This window comes from Dermacentor andersoni, chromosome 1, assembly GCF_023375885.2.
Source record: "Dermacentor andersoni chromosome 1, qqDerAnde1_hic_scaffold, whole genome shotgun sequence".
Taxonomy (NCBI): Eukaryota; Metazoa; Arthropoda; class Arachnida; order Ixodida; family Ixodidae; genus Dermacentor; species Dermacentor andersoni.
Window position 1 is genome coordinate 176536630 of NC_092814.1, and position 21117 is coordinate 176557746.

Below are 21117 nucleotides of genomic sequence, written 5' to 3' on the forward strand. Positions count from 1 at the left end.
TCAGCTGCTTTCCATGCCTCTGCATACAGACTGAGAAACTTTACCTCTTCACCATCTGCTAATGAAGCAGTGTTTGTTCACTGTGATCACCCACTCAAGGCAGTCACGTGGTTAAGTAAGGCCCTTCGCTACATGTAAGGACACCGACCCGAAACTGTGCATAAGTCCTGTAAAATATAGTCATTTTTTGGCTACTGCAGCTGTTCATCAGCAGCTGCATCACTACTGCCAACATGCAGACCATGCAATTCCCCAAGCACTTAATCAACAAGAGTACAATAATGAAGAGTGGCAAATTGGGCTAGCTGGTTCATTAGGAAAACAAGAAGCTATCGCAAGAAAAAATAAACACTCTAGAATTTTGACGGCTCTGGCTTGGTTAATATATTCAAACATCAAAAAGCTGATTATTACAGAACGCCATAAAGTGTGGTGCACTGTTACCAACTGTTGTTTTTTAAAGCTATAACCTGTTATTACCAGACATTCATGTACCATGGCTGAAGACATACTGTTCATCGTTGCCATGTCTTGAGCATGGGAATTAGTCTCTTTCATAAAGGTTTCGTATTGTCCATTAAAAAATATTGTAGTCTATTTCTATAAACACATAAAGGTGCATAACTTCGCTGGGTGTTACGTAAACTAGTGGCTCCTCTCTCCTGACGCAGACTGAAAGGTGCTTTGCATGGGGAATTTCAACAGGAAATAGTTTCTTGCATTTCAGAATTATACAAGAATTCGCTCCAGTAAGAATTCTACAAATGAGAGAAAACGCACCTGAGAAGCTAACAAATGCACTGTTTTTAGTCTTTATAGTTCAAGTGTACTGGAGAGAGTGGAATGTTTGTTGGTTGATGACCATTCAGTAATATTCAGTGACACTTGTTGACTCACCGCCACGGTTGTGGACTACAGCCTGTTTTTCACTTTCATCCAAGTTCAGGCACAGCTTTCCAGTGCCTAACAAAACTGTCTGCTGATCAGCTCCCCTCTCCTGTGCACCAAAAAAACTCACTGCTTCTGGTGAAAGATTTAAACTAGCTTTAGCTGCCTGTAACTTTCGAGCAACTACATAACATTCCAATATTTGTAAAGGAACATCATTAGCTCCGCTGACCAATTTCACAAGAAGTTCATTTCCGCCTTCAAATACAAATGAAGAATGCGACCAATGAGGTCCTAGTTTAGCTGCACTTTTAGGAAGATGCAGGATTTGGTGTACATTGTATGTCATTGCACCCAATCCAAACAAAGACTGTGCTCTCACAACAAACTCCGAGAGAAGATCAGATGATCTCATTATGGTCATCTGAAGTGACGGTGTCTAGTAGAAGTATATAGACACCTTCCACAAGCAAACTGGAATGTCTGACATACTTATCTGGCAAAAAGCCATGAAGGCATGGTAATGAATAATGAAGAACCCACCACTTCCATTCACTAGCTTTTGAGATTGTGAAGTCTAATAATCTTTGTGGTGTATGTGTGAACCAATTCGGTGGCTTGATTGCCGATAACCTCCTTTTTAAAGAGGCAAACTTTGTTGTGAACCAATCTAAACATCTTTTCTCTTTTAAATGTGATCACATTTTTATTCTTTTTAAGCTGTTGTATGGTGTATATTTGTTCCAACAATCTTTCCTTTCTGAATCCTGGGCTTCATATCTGATTTATATGTATTGTCTTTTGTGATAATATAAATGCATTATTTCTGACGCATTTTTTGGGCAAATGAGGAAGCTTGCTTCTCCTTGAAGCACATTACACCTACACAACACACATAGATACTGAAAGACTATAAATCTGGCAAACTAATATCAATACACTATTACACTAATAAAAAGAATACACTAGTAGACTTGTACAAGCAGAATAGCACAGATACGTCCGGAATAGAACTAAAAGTAATTTTATCAGTGTATCAGTTGTATCGTTTCATAATGCAATAGAAAAAAACTGATATAATTTTTATTAGGTTGCTCTATCAGATTTTTTGCTAGTGATCTTTCAGTGTAAATGCATATCAACTTTTTGACTAATGCTATAATAACTGAACACATGTCTTTTTTTGCTGCAAGTTTTCTTGGACTCCTGCTTCCCTTAAACTTATACCGTATAATATGCTTGCAAGATCAAAACTGGAGTATGCTTCATCAATCCGGGATACACCGACAAAAAACACAACTCTCATATTTAGTTGAAGCCATACAAAACCAACCTGTACATTTTATTGTAGCTGCTTATTCCCATACTGCAAGCATATCAACAATTAAAACTTGCCTTGATTGGCCAGGCTTGTCAACAAAAAAACTTACCCATTTATTTCACAAATTCTCAATTGAAACATATGTTATTACCTCCTTGTATCTCATTGAGAGTGAACTACAACCTCAAGGTACAGGTGCCAACTTGCCATACCAATCTTTACTATTCCTGTAAAAGGCAGCCTCAGAACACACACACGCACACACACGCACACACATATATATCAATGAGCTACAAGGAGGTAATAAAAACATGTTTCAATTGAGAATTTGTGAAATAAACAGGTAAGTTTTCTTGTTGCCTAGCCAATCAAGGCAACCTTTAATTGTTGATATGCTTGCGGTGTGGGAATAAGCAGCTACAATAAAATGTACAGGTTGGTTTTGTATGGCTTCAACTAAATATGAGAGTTGTGTTTTTTGTAGGTATACCCCGATTTATGAAGCATACTCCAGTTTTGATCTTACAAGCATATTATTCAGTATAAGTTTAAGGGAAGCAGGAGTCCCAAGAAAACTTGCAGCACAAAAAGCCATGTGTTCAGTTATTAGCATTACTCAAAAAGTTGATATGCATTTGCATTGAAAGATTATTAGTAATATGAATACCTATGTACAAGGTGCTTAATTAGAACAGAGTGTTTAATTTTGTAGGTAAATGTGTTAAAAGGACTAGTCATGATGTGAAAATCTCTTCATTTTACTTTTATCACCCCACCTTACCACCATTTTACCTTTACACACACACACACACACACACACACACACACACACACACACACACACACACACACACATATATATATATATATATACCATGGCACTCATTCCGTAACTCTAATGCTCCATACGATAGAAAATACGATAGAAAATTGGGCAAGTTGTTGAAGCTTCATGGCAGCTACTGCATGACAGATGCCGACAAAAGTAATAGAATGGGACAGGATACAGCACTATCAAATGAAGTTTATTGAAAGAAAACAACCAATATATAACACACATCACGTGACCAACACCCGGCCCCCTAGCATATGCAGATACATACCAAAACAACCTTCACATCATCGAATGCACATGTTTTGACGGCAACACACATGTCACGGCTGATTAATCAATGTAAAAAAACAATTACTAAGGCACAATGCAACTCAGTGGCTTTACTTAAGATCTAACACGGCAACCTCACTATCTTACAGCGAGATGGATGGCTGGCTAACACATAGTGAGCCTTTCTTTCTAATGTGATAAGCCTCCATTAATTCATGTGAGAGCTTTTCACAGTGTGTGAACAGCAGAATAGTGCTTTCAAAAACTGGATGACGCCCAATGCTGCAACAATGCACAGAAAGGTGTGGATGTGCAAAAACCCTTAAAAAACTATGGTACTTCCTTAGTCGAATGTTTAAGCACCTTCCAGTCTGACTGATATATATTTTGTAGGCTTCAAGAAAAAGGAATCGAATAAACAACATTTCGTGTGCAAGAGACAAACTGTATGCTATATTTCACTTTGCAGTCCTCCCTGCTCAGACACCCGTTGTGAAGAATGTGCTTGTTTATTGCTTCACATATTCCCTTCAGCTTATCTTTAAATGAAAACCCAATCCTCTCTTGCCGATCTGACCATGCATGGTCAGATCGGCAAGTGTTTCGGTGGCACAAGGCCTTTTGGAAGGCCGAGAAGAGGGCGACGACAAGGACTGCGCTGGATGGCCATCCAGACCACTACGACTGACAATGTGACACGAGCGAGGGAACTGTTGAACTCAGACCAGCGATTAAGTGTTCGTTTAATGGCCGACATGTTAAACCTTTCGAAAACTCAAGTTCATGAAATTGTTACAAACGATATCGGCATGCGGAAGGCGTGCACGAAAATGGTTCCAAAAGTGCTCACTGACAACGAAAAGTCACACCGCGTTGAAACATGCCAAGAAAATCTCAACATGTGCAAATGTGAGCGAAAATTTTTGGACAACGTCATTACAGAAGACGAGACTTGGGTATTTGAATATGACCTGGAGACCAAAAGGCAATCATCTGAGTGGCACACACACTCGTCCCCTCCCCAGAAGAAAGCCAGGATGAGCAAATCAAAGATCAAGATCATGCTCATTTTTTTTTTTTTGACATCCACGGACTGGTTTATCATGAGTTTGAAGAACCTGGAACCACTGTGAACTCCAAATTTTATGTGGATGTCCTCGAAAGACTGAAACGCAGGGTTCAACATATCCGGCCGGACATTGCACACAACTGGAAGTTGCACCACAATAATGTGCTGGCCCACAGTGCCTTCATCGTCACCGACTACCTGGTTAATGCAGTGGGGCCAACGATCCCCCAGCCCCCGTACAGCCCGGGCTTGGCTCCCCCCCCGACTTTTTTCTGTTTCCATGCCTCAAAACACCCCTGAAAGGCAATCATTTTGGGACAGCGGATGTGATTAAAGCAGCTAGCACCACAGCATTAAATGCCATTCCGGAGGAGGACTACCACAACGCATTTGAGAGCTGGAAGTCTCGCTGGAGCCGATGTATTGACGCAAAAGGAGAGTATTTTGAAGATTTTTAAACTTTTTGTAACAACAAAATCAATAAATGATTTTTAATCGCCTTACTGACATTACTCTCAGGACAGACCCTGTACATGCACCTTGAAGGTATGTATGTGGAAAGCATTTCAACCTCTGCTTGCTTTTCTGGCATGGAATAAAATGGCCTTTTGTCTCTAAACCACTTACTTTTAAACTATTCCATTTGGTTCATTTTTCTAACTTCTGCAGAGTTGCATTCACAAGTTTCATAGTTAACCGGCTCCGTTTTCATTCTTGCTTCCTAAAATATGCCCTCCTGTCATGCATAATTTGGAAGGCCTTCTGTTAGCAATGGGTATTGTATTTCAAGACTATCAGTGCAATGTTCCACGAAGGAAACTATTGTTGGAGTAAATTATTGTTCAGCTTGATATCATGATACTACTGCATGGTTGTTATTTATCTCTGCAAGAGAATGGTACTGCCATCCTACCAAGAGGGCATTTCATGGGTATTATTCTCTATCTTTTGACATTAGTTTATGAGGCTCACAGATATGTATCTGTGTCAACAACACCACCTGACATCTAATTTTGTGCAACATACACTACATTTAATCAGATAAAAGTTGCATGTTTGGTCTCTTGGACCAGTCTGCTCAGTGGTAGGAGGTCGAGATCGCAAATGAGAATGGCTGGCCAAGATCTGTGGTGTATGTCCCGTGTTATGCATCTGACAAGATTTCATGGTGGCAAGAAGACATGTCAGACATGATGTGATCTTTCTAATTATTGTGCACAGAGTTATCAGCATGATAATATCCTTAATGCTATAAAGAGTACCTCCAGCAAGCAGTCTATATGCTTATGCCTTTTTGTTGCTTATGGCAACAAAATCCAACATCCTTTGAAACATGCTCACTTGCTGTCTGATGCACAAAATGAAGAACGCTGCCTTCTGTAAATTTATTAGCAACAAGAAAGCCACTCTGGAAGCAATTATATACATACACAGCAACACACACTAAAACCTACAAATGGGAGAAAAAACACAAACTAAGCTAACAATAAAAGAAACCAGGCACTTAACAAGTGTTACATGTTACTCATGTAGGCACATTCAACCTGAGTTAGAGAGATAGATGGTCGACTCCCGCACTCCTGTGCATGCATCTGGATATATTAAGCCTTAACTACTCTTTCTGTATCATAACTATCCCCATGTTTGTGAAATCTGGTGTACAACAGCAAGAACAATGATGGCTTGACAGGTGGTTCACCTTTCAATGAGTTCTATAAGGAGGATGCATCAACTCTTCCAGCCAATCTACACATTACCACATGAAAGCAGCAGCTTATAAACAGCACAACACCATACAGCACAAATTATATATTTGCCACGTGTTATTAAACTTACATCATTAAAGTACATCAGAATTGGCGCTAAGGCTGGTGCACAATATATGAATATACTTTAATCAATCATAAATAATGCAGGAGCTTGGAATATGGTTGACTATTCTCGGAACTGCTTTGATAATACAGAAGTCAAGGCTTTGTTTTTGGCATCACCCACTCCAAGCATCACCCACTCCAATTCGTTTTCTTTCTTTTTCCAATTGAAGCGTTGGCAAGGTTTGTGCCATGCGCTTCGACCGTGATTTTTCCTTGTTCGCGCACGGCCATGACCATGATACAAGAAAATCGCCCCAGTAACGCAGTGGTCCCTGCCTACTTTTTCATATACTTTACCGCAATACATTACATGTGCTTCACGGCATAACATGACTGTTTTGCGGCAAAGCTGATTTTATGGAACTGACATTATGTAACGGACCTTTTGTCCTTCTGCTGCTCGCATGAGCATAAGCTCGAAAAAACACAAAATAAAGACTTGGCTTGCTGCTGGTTGATTTCTAGCTAACATTTCGAGACGTCCACGTTGTTTACAAAAAAAATCGGTGAAGTTTCTCGCGCTCGACGCGCTTCAAAAGGCAGCGTGACCACCTATACTTAAGGCAGTCATAAGCGGCAACGAATTCCACACAAGGTACACCAACTTCCACAAAGCTACTGGGCAACGCCATCAATAACTGGCACACGGGCCACCCAGGAGCTGGCAAACGCTGCGATGACATCCACACAAACCACGTCGCTTTCCACAAAGCTATTGGGCAACACGATCAGTCACAGGCACAGGTGAAGTCCGCAAAACACTACATGGGCAGAACTACTACGGCCATACTCAATCACTTCGCCACAAGCTCTCACATTTAACGACATCAAACAGCTACAATCACTTAATTCTCCACAGCCACGGACAAAGGCGAAGACCGCACGGACAGAACGGAAGCACCGATTCAGGGCTCGATCGTCGCGTTCATCGCTTTAGCGCCACCTATTTAAAAATAATATACGGAGCCAAGCCAAACCATTATTCAGCGTCTATTTGGGTGAACCTAACGCTTTCGGGCCCTAAGCGTTCGAACGACCAGGGCACTATAACGCTTACCCCCCCTTTCCACTCCTGCGACCGGGTCGCAGGAACGGCGGCCCTGCGAAAAAGGTGCTAAAAAGCGCCCTCTGTCCTAAAATGGGTCGTACCAAGCTCGGTCGTCTGCTTCGGAAAGCACGTTTACAATATGGACCCGCCACTTTCGGTTGTGTTGTATCACGGCCTGCAGCGAATATCGGGCGCCGAAGATTTTTTCAGGAGTGGCACGCTGCGTAAAGGCAAGAAATTATGCAGTGCCGAATACGTGTATGCCGTTCAAGAATTAAGCGGCGAAGTTTTAGCGCGGTGTCAATCGCAAGTGAAGCGAGTCGCGTACGAAGTGGAACTTCAGGTAAGGTTTGCACGCTGCTAGATTCAGGCGCACAAACGCGAGGAAATGCTTGCTATAGATGAATCCACAGCAGCGATAAGCAGACATCATGTGTACGGAACTGCTCGAGCACACGACGGTACGCGCCGCGACGGCAGCGGTCTTTCAGCATGCCGCGATGTACGAATTGCTCGAGCGCACGATCGTACGCGCCGCGACGGCAGCGGTCTTTCGACATGCCGCGAAACGGCGGGTCTCCTGCAATCTTTCTTGACTTCATGCCGCTAAACAAGTAGTTATGCCTGCGTTGTAGTAGCGGCCATCTGTCCCTTTTAGTAACTGGTAATAACTGATGCAATGCATATGAGCTCGCACGTACGTGCGAATCGCGCTGCAGTGCGAGCTCGTGCGCTGCTCGCTTGATGTAGCTTTCAATGACAACGCTCGAAAATCGATCTGCTGTAATCAATACTATCTTGCTGCGCTGCCTCAACATGCTGGCTTGAGGTCAAGTATGAGCACATTTAACTCTCTAACCTGTGCTGCTCGTAGTGGGGTAGTGAATTGTCACCGAATCAGCCCGGCCATTTGTGGTCATTTGCACACTTCACCACTTCGCACCGGTCGAATTGTTAATTGTCGCTGTGGCCGGGTTTCGAATCGTGAATCACCAGCCATGCCTGCTGCTATGTCGGTCTGCCGTCGGGACTGTAAGTGCAAAAGACCGAATTTTAGAACGCAGATCTATAATCAAGCAAGCTTCAAGACAGGTGAAGCAGTCAGCATGGCGCGAAGTTTCGCCTACCCAGCGCGACGAACTGCAGTTATACAGCGCGCCCGACGCTCCGCTTCGTGAGGCCTTGAAGGGAAACGATAGAATCGGATGTTGGGATTCAGGCCTTCTTGTTCATGGCAGCCCACGACGCAGCAGTATCGACGGTGACGCTTTTTCGATGCTGAGCTACGTCCCTCTGGATCGGCGTCGCCGATTCCTTCTGCTTCCAGCATTACGTCCCACGGCACTCGGAGAGTCCGTTTTCGTTAAACTATAGGCTGCGACCAGCTCGCAGCGTGGTCGACGTGGTCTGTGAGAAGTGTCGAGCCTTTTCGCACTCGCAATAGAGCAGAAAAAAAGCGCGAATCGACGCAAAACTCGGCCTAGAAACGTGCTTCGCCACAGCCAGGGCTGAATACGACCCAAGCTGGTACTGGTACGACCACGACCTACCCAGATGTCGTTTCCCGCGCCGCCACCAGGCGCCGCTACTATACATCAAACTCCAGCGCAATGGGGGCTCTTGCATTGCCCAGGGGGCGCTGCGAAAAAGGTGCTAAAACGCGCCCTCTGTCCTAAAATGGGTCGTACCAAGCTCGGTCGTCTGCTTCGGAAAGCACGTTTACAATATGGACCCGCCACTTTCGGTTGTGTTGTATCACGGCCTGCAGCGAATATCGGGCGCTTAAGATTTTTTCAGGAGTGGCACGCTGCGTAAAGGCAAGAAATTATGCAGTGCCGAATACGTGTATGCCGTTCTAGAATTAAGCGGCGAAGTTTTAGCGCGGTGTCAATCGCAAGTGAAGCGAGTCGCGTACGAAGTGGAACTTCAGGTAAGGTTTGCACGCTGCTAGATTCAGGCGCACAAACGCGAGGAAATGCTTGCTATAAATGAATCCACAGCAGCGATAAGGAGACATCATGTGTACGGAACTGCTCGAGCACACGACGGTACGCGCCGCGACGGCAGCGGTCTTTCGACATGCCGCGAAACGGCGGGTCTCCTGCAATCTTTGTTGACTGCATGCCGCTAAACAAGTAGTTAGGCCTGCGTTGTAGTAGCGGCCATCTCTCCCTTTTAGTAACTGGTAATAACTGATGCAATGCATATGAGCTCGCACGTACGTGCGAATCGCGCAGCGCGAGCTCGGGCGCTGCTCGCTTGATGTAGCTTTTAATGACAACGCTCGAAAATCGATCTGCTGTAATCAATACTATCTTGCTGCGCTGCCTCAACATGCTGGCTTGAGGTCAAGTATGAGCACATTTAACTCTCTAACCTGTGCTGCTCGTAGTTAGTGAATTATCACGAATCAACCCGGCCATTTGTGGTCATTTGCACACACCTGGGCACTTCACCACTTCGCACCGGTCGAATTGTTAATTGTCGCTGTGGCCGGGTTTCGAATCGTGAATCACCAGCCATGCCTGCTGCTATGTCGGTCTGCCGTCGGGACTGTAGGTGCAAAAGACCGAATTTTAGAACGCAGATCTATAAACAAGCAAGCTTCAACACAGGTGAAGCAGTCAGCATGGCGCGAAGTTTCGCTTACCCAGCGCGACGAACTGCAGTTATACAGCGCGCCCGACGCTCCGCTTCGTGAGGCCTTGAAGGGAAACGATAGAATCGGATGTTGGGATTCAGGCCTTCTTGTTCATGGGAGCCCACGACGCAGCAGTATCGACGGTGACGCTTTTTCGATGCTGAGCTAGGTCCCTCCGGATCGGCGTCGCCGATTCCTTCTGCTTCCAGCATTACGTCCCACGGCACACGGAGAGTCCGTTTTCGTTAAACTATAGGCTGCGACCAGCTCGCAGCGTGGTCGACGGGGTCTGTGAGAAGTGACGAGCCTTTTCGCACTCCCAACAGGGCAGAAAAAAGCGCGAATCGACGCAAAACTCGGCCTAGAAACGTGCTTCGCCACAGCCAGGACTCAATACGACCCAAGCTGGTACGACCCAGATGTCGTTTCCCGCGCCGCCACCAGGCGCCGCTACTATACCTCAAACTCCAGCGCAAGACGCCCATAGCTACGCCGATTCACCGGCGCGAGCTGGCGACCGCTTGCTTTGGCTCCCTGCCTCCCACTTCGCCTGTAGGGTCTACCCTACTTTCTGAGTCTTTGCCACCGCTTTGGTGTCCTGACCCGACATTCTCCGCTGCCCGCGTCTCAAGCGCGTCGAGCCGCTTTTTCAGTTCGGTGCTCCTTTCTTTCTCTTCCTCAAGCTCGGCCACAGTCCTTACTAACTGCGCGGCCTGGGCCGCCTCCACCTTGACGAAATTTTCAACTTTCGCCTGCAGTGCTACCCGCTTCTCCTGCTCCTCCCTCAGGTTTGCCTTAAGCTCTTCGAACTTAGCCGCCCAATTCCCTTCCAGTTTTTGGACGGCTTCCCTGACTCCCTCGCACGACCTGCACGTGAAGCTTGACCCCTCCGCGTCTGCTAAATTCTGGAATTTAGTCTTGTCGAGGAAGCACCATCGCAGGCACTCGTCGCACTGCACTTGCTCCCCGTCCCCCTCGGCCTTCACGTTCTTCGATTTCATCGCTAGGCCTACGTCCCTAGGCCCAACGAGCAAGTTCGCCAAATCACTCACGCAAAGCCGACCTCGACCGCTATCCCAGACAAAAATAAAGAATTATCACTCCCTACTCCATGTAAGAATCCGAAGAGCTAGCTGAAAGAATTAAAAAAAAGCCTATCAAATAAGTCCCTCCAACCACCTAGGCCTAACGGGGGAGCCGCCAGACCTAGACAAAGCCGGTACGTTTACTACGACTACCAAGAATTCAAAATTTGCGCCCCTACTCCATGCAAAAGAAAACACTTCAAAACACTAGCTAATAAAGATAAAAGAGTACTTAGCTACGAACGAAGTCGCTGAAGCCTCGTACACAGGAGCATTGGTTTGTGCTAAGACCACGACCTACTGAACTCCAGACCTGCACAGATCTCCCTCCTCCAGCACGCCTAGTCTAGTTCGCACCTTTTGCCGCTAGGGAAAGAACGTACGAGCAGAGTGGCGCTAGTTATAACCTGTTCGCTGTCGTTTGTTTCTGCGATCTGTTCAGTGCTTGTCTTGCCATTTCGGCAGGCACAAAGCGCTTGTATTGGCGGTAAATGAATAAATTCACAAATATACAAAAAACGACATATTTGCGAATGCTTTGCGTTTGAATAGTGAAACTAGAAGAGGATGAGCGGTGCAAGAAATGTAAACAACAAGCATAGGTGGACGCTGCAATGCTAGATCGACGGCATAAATTTCCCTTTCCTAGCCTCCTTAAGAGACTGGAAAAATTGTTTAAAAAGATTCATAGGATTATCTAGCTTTTTTTAGTTGATTACAGACAGCCTAATGTCGTAGATGACATTAGGATTTACTGCTGTGTGCCGTAGTGAAAGGAAGATGATTGGTAAAAGTATAGTAAAAGTATTTACGAGTAAGTCCTCCGCCCGATATGTGCAATAGGCTGATCGATTCTGTTTCAAGGGAAGGTGAGCATATCTTGTTTTTAATATCGTTGGATGTCTAGCTCAGTAGAAAGCTTGCAAAAAATTAAGCGATCCCAGTGCTTTAAAACGTGCTGCACTGCAGGCCTTAAAAATCGTGTCACGGAACTCTTTTCAAACTGTAAAGCTAGCTTTTCTGCGTGGAACGGCGGCAGCATAACGGTGGTGCTTAAGATACGTACGCAGTGAAGCTGTGTGGGTAATTCACTTTTTGAACTCGCGACGCATTCACGGACAACTTTTAAGAGTTAAAATGAGTGGTAATCGTTCTGTCGTCGAACGTTACGGTGGCTTCAAGTTTCTAAAGAACGCAGACGCGAATTTTGCAACGTGTACAATGAAACTGTTGTGTACGTTGCGAACTCTATACACAATGTGATTTATACTAATCTGCTTGAAAAAGGCAATAGGAGCGGCTATTTTACGCTATATTAGAGAGCAGCGGACTACACGCTCCGACATTTTTTAGGTTCTGGCAGTCAACTTTTGGAGCCAAGTGACTGATCAAAGCCTTGTGACATCACTGTCACTGTGTTAGCAAAAATCATCAACTAGAGAAGCAGTTCGTCACAACACAACAGTTGCCGTACTAATTACAACGCCGCCCACCGCGTAGCAGACGAACAGGTTATAAAAGCGCCACCTACGGCCGTCGGTGAACGAAAGTGGGCGCAAGCTGCTCCGATAGAAGCCGGATATCTGTGCAGGTCTGGAGTTCCAGTAGGTCGTGGCCATAGAGTTTCGTACAAGTAAAGTGTACTCTACAAGAATTTTATGGTCGTGGCTAAAAACCAATCCACTTTGATCGCAGCGCCGCCACAGTATTTTTCGTCGTCGCGCGCCTCACTGCAAAGCATGCGCTGCCCTAGCCGCTCGTTTCACTAAACCGCATTCTAGTACAGTCTGACCATTGGTGATAACCTGTGTGATAACTTCTTTATTCTGTGGGTGATGACACCAATAACACGTCCGTAAAGTGTTGCTCTGCAGGAGCCTGCTCTGGGACTCAAACAAGCATATAACCAGGCCCTGTTGATGCTTCTAGTTCGTACCTGGCTGCGAACTTGCAGTGCTGTTGTACCGAGACCATTCGTGCATGCTTCGTGCTTGCTAGCACAGCGTTTGTAGTGCGACCGAACTTGGGAGGCGTCACCGATGGGTCCACCTGCCGACTACCGACGCCGCTGTGATGTGAGGAGGAGGTCTCGCACGGACTGAAGTGAAAGGACACCCGTCATTTTTCGCTTTGGAGAAATCGAGCTTCAGGGTCAGCAAGACAATGGCTGGAGAGCGATGGGACAAGGATATCGACGAGGGAGTCGTTCGAATAGTAGGGCAGCTGCAACTGCGTAAATATGGCAAGTTTATGGAAGATCTAACCACTGAATTCAAGATTATCGAACAGTCGTTAGACGAGGGCATCACGGAAGCATGGGATGTAGACTCCGACCTGATTGAGCTGCAGTGGGTGCCTTACGAGAACACTACTCTCCTGGAGCTTATTTCTACTGACAACAAAGTCCTCAATAAAGTAATGACTGTTCTTGCAGCGTTGTGCGCCGAGATGAAGCAGCTTTGTCGTGAAGCGAAGTCGAGATTTCATGATGCTCTCCTCTTTTACGGAGAAGGAAGTCTGTCCAGTAACAACGTGCCTGACGGCGAGTCGCAAGTCGCTGTAGGCAGAATGATCGGTCTAATGCAAGACCTGTCTTGTCACGTGAGCCGGTGCTACTTAGTTGCAAAAAATGTCATTCAGCAAATGTCTGCACTCTATGACAGGAGCAAGACATCCTGCGTTATCGATGTGACGGACGTCCATTTCCAGACAGTCTTTGAGCACTTGGGCGAAATGCTGACGTCACTTGTGACCCTGGACGAGGTTGTGCAAGCGCAAGGGGGCCTCCGTGAGCACTGGACGCTTTACAGAAGAATGCTCAAATCAGTACATAACAACTGTGCGAAGTTTAGTGTAGTACCAGAAGACATGAAAGCACTGGACAAATTGATGGGTGAATTGGAGTACAAGCTCTTGCAAGGTCGCATTTTCATGGGCTGTGTAGAGCAAGGCTTTGATGACAACACGCTTTGCGTGGCTAAGAATGGTGCTTTTGCTGAGGAGTTTGCACTCAACATACGTAATTGGTTTGCACAAGTCGATGCCAAACTTGGTGAAACAAATGAGTTGGATAAACGCAAGCAGCTTATTGGGATATATGCCCTTTATGTTCTTTACTACTACATCTACAGAAACATAGACAAGAAATTTTTTAAAGTTTTGTGGGATGTTTACAAGAAGGTGCCAGCAGTGCATATTTTGGGCAACATTCTATGGTTTCCAGACCAGTTCTTGTTGCTACAGATGCCTCAGGTCATGCGCTCCTTGGACAAAAAAGCACAAGATGCTGTGAAAACACAGCGGCTCGGCTACCTTCAGCAGAAGTCTGCAGTGCTCTCAAGAGATGTTCAGGCACTCCACGTACAGGTTTCTTCTTGGCTTGTCCGCATGGAGTCCGTTTTCCAGAAAGATACAGACAAACTGCTAGAGGACCTGAATCGTCGTAGTTCTCTGCTACTTCAGGGTATCTACTTGACATGGTACATCTCTTATCAGGTAAAAACTTTAATGAACTTGCATGTATCATTGAACAAGCCAATGACAAAGTCATCTGTTCTGCAACTTTGCAAGATGATTGAGATGATGAAAGCCATTGAAAGCATGTTCCATCGGCAAACAATGAAAATCTGTGATTCTGTCACTCACATTGTGCAGCATTTGACCTATGTGGCCTTATTTGCTGTTAGTAATGCCAAGAAGAGGCTCATTTCTGACAAGAAATACAGTGAACGCAGGCTAGATGTTCTCTCTGCACTTGTGCTGGTTGAGAAGTGCTTGAGCGGCCCAGCTACAAAGGAAAGACGACTGATCATCCATCTTGCCATTGCCGTTGGCGTGCAGATGAAATGTTTCAAAGATGAAGAAATTGCCTCCTTTTATTCTGTGATGCGAAAGCTCGACTTGATTGGTGAACTACATGAGAAACTTCAACAAGGTGCTGATGGGAGCTTTTTGTATTGGCACAGAGTGGTATTCCCTATCTTTTTGGATGATGTATATGAGAGTGCTGTGGATGGGCATCGCATTCACTACCTTGTTGCTGCACTGAAGGACACTGGTAGAGCAATTAAAACCACCAAGCATGATTCCAATCCACAGGCTATCCTTGACAACTTCAGAGAAGAAATATATGGGCAATTCAAGGAGCACATTTTGGACAAACTCTGCAAGGATGTAGAAACAGATTTACGTTTGCAGACTCATTGCCACCTTCAACTTGATGACCGAAACCCATTCCGTGTGGGTCTCAAGGACTATGCCCAGATCCTGCACATTCGACCCATAAGGCTGTTTGGCCAAGTCATCAATGTCAAGGCATATGTGGAGCACTACCTTGACAAAACCTTTTACAACCTGACAACGGTGGCACTTCACGACTGGAAGACTTATGGTGAAATGCGCAGCATGGCACGACAGAAATATGGATTGACTACAGTTGAAGACCACCTTCCTAGCCAAACTTTAGAACAAGGTCTGGATGTGCTTGAGATAATGCGCAACATCCACATTTTTGTCTCTCGCTACTACTACAACTTGAACAACCAGATTTTTGTGGAACGCACTAGCAACAATAAACATCTGAACACAATCAACATTCGGCATATTGCCAATTCCATTCGTACACATGGCATAGGCATCATGAACACAACAGTCAATTTTACATACCAGTTTCTGCGAAAGAAGTTCTACATCTTTTCCCAGTTTTTGTATGATGAACACATCAAGTCTCGACTCATCAAAGACCTAAGGTACTTTAGAGAGCTCCGGAGCCAGAGCGATCCAAAGTATCCATTTGACCGTGCAGAGAAGTTCAACCGTGGCATCCGCAAATTGGGCCTGACACTTGATGGTGAAAGCTTTCTGGACCAGTTTCGCACTCTTGTAAGCCAGGTAGGCAATGCAATGGGATATGTGCGCATGATCCGGTCAGGTGGGCTGCACTGCTGCAGCAACGCCATCCAGTTTGTGCCTGACCTGGAATATGTGGCTAATTTTGAAGAGCTGTCTCGGGAAGCACTGCTGGGGGATGATTGCACAGAAGCAGCTCGTAGGCTGGATGCTGTAGTGGCAAGCCTAGCCAAGAATTTCTCTGAGGGCAGTGAGTACTTTCGCCTTCTGGTTGATGTCTTCTCTCCTACTTTCCGAGATCCCAGCAACATGCACCTGAGAAACTTTTTTGTTATTCTCCCACCGCTGACCCTCAACTATGTTGAGCATGCAGTTTCCTGCAAGGAGCGAATGAGTCGTAAAAACAAAGTCGGGGCAGCTTTCACTGATGATGGCTTTTCCATGGGTGTGGCATATATCTTGAAACTGCTGGACCAGTACCAAGACTTTGACTCACTGCACTGGTTTCAATCAGTGTCTGAGAAGTTCCAAAAAGACACTGCTCAAGTCAGGGAGCAGAAGAAAGAAGCAGCTGGCAAAGAAGATGAAAAATTGCAGCAAGCAATGTCACTAACAGGAAAGCGCCTGGATACTTACCGGCATGAGTTTGACCTTCTCAACTATTCCTTGAGTAGTGCACGCATTTTCTTCCGTGCAGACTTGACTGCAGAAGAGGAGAAACAAGAAAATACTGATGATGGCACAATGGCTTGTGAATAGCAAGGCTAACCTTCATGGCCGTTGTCATGTCCACCGGCTGCATGTTGCAGTTACAGCAATACAGCACAGCCGTTGAATGAGGGTATCTGCCCTTTCAAGTGAACTGAACAGATTCCACTGAGCAATCTAGTCTGATTTCTTTGGGAGCATAATATTTGTTCTGTAAATATGTTGTTAAAGGGCCTGTCAAAATGTTTCTTGTATCGAATACACAATGCAGCGACATATGAATTTTGGTGATTAAAGGATAAATTTTGATACATCTGTTAGCCTCGTCTCATATTACAGTGCCTACCAAGGCCAAGGTCCAAGCTGTACCATACTTTGCGATAGGGTGCACTGGAAGTGAGTCGCCCAAATTAGTGGGTAGCTAAGGTTTCAATTTACTATGCCTGTGAACTTTTCTTGCGAGGATAAATTATAGGTCACTCGCAGTAATAACAAGGGGAGCCGCTGTATCTTTGTAAACGAAAAGGTTCATTGCAGGCAGAGTCACTTTTAATGGTTTTTTTTCCATCCCCACCCATCGTTTCTACCATTGGTTAGCACCGCAAATAGTGTCATTCATCGGTGTAGTTTTGAACAAGAAGCATTGTCCGTCGCTTTAATTTTACACCTGGCAATCGTGCTGTAACTCTTAACTGAAAGAAAATGCCTGTTAACACAGTTGGACTGCAATATGCATTTTCGCCCTATTAACAGCGTGGTCATCGCCAGCATATAACGTCGTAACCCCCTCACACGCTAAGCTGTGAAACTGAACTATTGTCCAAATTTAACCATGTTTTGCAAATCTGAATTTGTAGCTAATAGATTAGGCAGTTCTGAGAGTTTATGACAATCAGCAGACAATAACTCGATCTGAATTGTTGGACCGTGTAGTAACGGCCATTGTTGATCGCGATCTAGAAATACGATCCAGATCCGCCCTGATCACGATCAGATGTGTACGTGTGACACCGGTACAAGAATTCAAATGCAAACCAAAACAAATGTGAAATATACATGTCACGCGGCCACTTTTGATCCCGATCAAACCCGATCTGGATATAATTCTTGACTGCGATTGGCTCCTTCCCACAGTTTGTGAGCCAATCACGACCAAGAAACTTGATCCAGATCGATCGTGATCAAAGTGCGCCGTGTGGCATTCGTATTAGTCCATGGGCTGGGCGAATGGCTGAAAATTTCTGGCTGTTGTAGGGTTTATTAAAACATTTGTAATCTCTGCATGTGGCCTTCCAAAATTTTACAAGTTTGTAAAGCTAGGGATAAACTATAGATGCACATACAGTCAACCACAAGAGTTTACGGCCTAGGGAATTTCGGAAAACATTCAATTTCCGAGCAGCCTGTAACAATAGTTGGTAAAACCAAACATCACAATGTTGTTAACATATATTAGTAGAGGCTGTAAATGCAAATACTAGGCTGCATTGTGAGGCTGCACTGATATTCAGCTTTTTCTCAGATCTAGTGTTCCGTAGAATCTTGTGGTTGACTGTACATAACTAATTAGCAAATGTGGAATACTTTCTCAGGTCATAGTGAAGTCTGGCTGCATGAAAGCTTTCCCTAATTTCAACGGACTTGCCTGAATGCTACTGCCCTAACTCCATTATACTGTTTCATGGTGTTATAAAATGCTGCATCACATTCTGTAATGAAAGGGAAAAATTGTTATCTACCTGAAAGTAATGCAAAGCTACAAAAGAGACCTGTGCTTAGAGAGCTTTACAGTTGAAAATCTCCCAGTCCGAAGGTTTGAAGGTCAATTTATCAATTAGGCAGCTAGCATATGGTAGGGCAAACAAATTAATGGAATACTCAAGTGCAGAAACATCAAATAAGCAAATAAATTCTGCAGAAATCTGCAAACAATGTTAAGCTTCATCCCCAAGGTTTCCTTTGTAGTTTTGTCCCACTTTTGGGTGAAATGCTATTTTTCACTATCATGAAACTTCCACAACCTTGTGGATTTGCAAATGATTTACTTAATGACATCCCATGATTTAAGGATAAACTTACAAACACTGTGTTCACCTCTCAGGCAATCACATTAGAATAAAACTGTACCATCATGTATTTAATGTACCGAGCCCAAGCTGCTCTTGTGATCCTCAGACAAGCTCATAGATTCAAAAAATTTTAATGCATGTTGGCAGACTAGTACAGAAGTGCGGCACTTTCTGGTAGTCATTAGATAATTTTATGTCCATTTGTACTACAGAGTTCTTCAAACCACACAACTTACAGTAAGATTTTAATGGCAACCAGTTCTTGAATTATAACACTGTAGATGCTGGTGGATATAAGCAAGTAACAATTATGAATGACAGATAGAGCTTTATTCACCTCCACAGAATATTTGTGTTTACATTAACACACAAAATTAAATAAAGCCAGCTTTCTTAAGAGGCAATGAAGTGCAAAAAAAAAAGTGTCCTGATGTGTTCCAAAACCATAAGTAAATAATGGAACATGAAACTTATTCGATGTGGAGTACTTTGACACCTTCCTCTGGCAAGTCCTCACACCTTAGCCCCAAACTTCTTGAAACAGCACGAATATAATCAAAATGTGCATCGCTGAATCCAGCTGTGAAGGTTATAGGAGTACTAGATGGTGATTGCTTGAACTTCTCCAGGCGCTCACGTATGCTGATTTTCATCTTTGGGGTCACACCAGACCTCTCCATAGCAACAATACGCTTTGCCTCCTCTTCTGCAGTACTACTTTTTCCATTATTGAACATTCTCCTGTAAAATGAAAGAAAAACCATATAAGCTCAGTTGCCATAAAGGTGGTATATGAGGTTTAAGCATATACATAAAGTCTCACACATTCAAAATGCATGGAGCTAACACAGCACTGACTAACTCAGACACCTGTGCATTCTTGTTAAAAATCTGCAGTAGTTAAAAAAAACCAGCAAGGTTTCTAGCTAACAATATTATATAACATTCTCTTAAATTCCACCTTACTACCATGACATTTTTGTCAACTGTCAGTCCTGTGTCATTCTTTTCACTTAATTTTTTAATAGAATGTGCACTTATAGTACTATATATTTGTATGTGTAAGGCTTAAAAAAAAAATAAAAGTCGCACCACCCACCAATCTCAAGTAACATGCTGATCAATGGTTTTACGGGAAACTTCACTTGGGCTGGTATAAAGTACATGAATTGAAATGGAATTGTTACATTATCTCGTCCCTGGACTGCTTTCAGTGCTAACTCCTGTGATGTACAATTTGTATCTAATATGGCGCCTTGACTCCAGGCCAGAGAGTGAAATTGAAACTATGTAATGTGCTATGTAAAGTGCACGGATGTGCCTGGAAGCCTACATTTATAAACACTAGGGTGAAATAGTTTGCAAGCTGGCATCATCCTTTGCATGCAAAAAAGGCACTCCATTTTCGATGCTAGCTTCCCATATATTGCCAAGAGAGCCTGTGCTGAATGCTTTGCATGCAGGCATATCCTCGTCCACCTACATTTGGTTGACACTAATTAGCTGACAATAGGCATGTTCGATTTGCCTGCACGACATGAACTTGTTCAGGCAGTGCTGCACGTCACATCAGTGCAAGTGTGGCACTCTCCGTACAGTGTTGGTTGTTCCAAAAAGTGCAGGTAAAGTTCAGACTCAGTTCCTGAACTTTCTGCACTACTGCAATTCTCAGTGCCAGAATTGTGCAGTGCCAAAGCAGCAGACAATTTCTCTGGCGCCATAGCAGCAGACAATGCTGCAAGAAATATGGCCACGCTGCTGAATGGCGTACTGACAGAAATTGCGTCATTAATGGGCAACACTGGCATCCATGTCCACGAGAGAAGCCAGTATTTGTATGTGGCCTTTGAATGTGTCCAGAGACAGGCAGAAAAGGAGCTTGAACTGGAATTCAAAATATTTTCTTACTACCTCTTCACAATATCGAGGTATAAGATTTTTTTTCCATTGCAACTAGACCGTTATACTGCTCAATTTTGCTGTGGGATTGCTGGCAGAGACTGCACGGCAGCTGCAAATTTGACAAAAGTGGGCATTCGTAATACAATCGCAGCACACGCAGGTCAACACCAGCAATGAAAGGCACAAGAGGAGAATGCAGAAGACCGGCACAACATCGGCACTTTTGCATTAGTTTCCAGAAAACTTTAGTGTCACACTGTGGCTGTACTTGTGAACTGGCACTGCATGAGCATGGAACAGCGCAATCAACTTCTGAAAAAAGTGCAGGAAAGTCAAGCAGACCAGTCTCTGTTATGAAGCTCAGCCAAGCCTAAGGCATTCCACAGTTCCAATAGCACCTCACTCACAATCGGCTCAAATTACATCACTGGGAGTGTAGAAAATACAAACAGGCTCATTTTTAACCTGTTTTTTCCTAGGAACATGCACATAAGTAGATTTAAAGCCAACGAAATGCACTATAACGAACCTGAATTAAAGTTCTGGTGTTAAAGGTTAA

The 21117-nt window shown here is 44.3% G+C and overlaps 2 protein-coding genes across 2 annotated transcripts in view; one reads left to right on the forward strand and one right to left on the reverse strand.

Annotated features, from left to right (window-relative positions):
• Window positions 1-12723: 12723 nt before the first annotated feature.
• Window positions 12724-16900, forward strand: SWIP (strumpellin and WASH-interacting protein). The gene has a single exon (XM_050195058.3). It carries the CDS (start codon window positions 13195-13197, stop codon window positions 16636-16638), a length of 3444 nt encoding a protein of 1147 aa, XP_050051015.1. The 5' UTR covers window positions 12724-13194; the 3' UTR covers window positions 16639-16900.
• A 1871-nt stretch (window positions 16901-18771) lies between these two features.
• LOC126547191 (inactive peptidyl-prolyl cis-trans isomerase FKBP6-like) overlaps window positions 18772-21117 on the reverse strand; it is a 54916-nt gene continuing 52570 nt past the window's right edge. Inside the window, exon 7 of the mRNA XM_050195086.3 lies at window positions 18772-19397. Coding sequence (XP_050051043.1) covers window positions 19127-19397 — 271 coding nt within the window. The 3' untranslated portion in view covers window positions 18772-19126. The remainder of the gene's footprint in view (window positions 19398-21117) is intronic.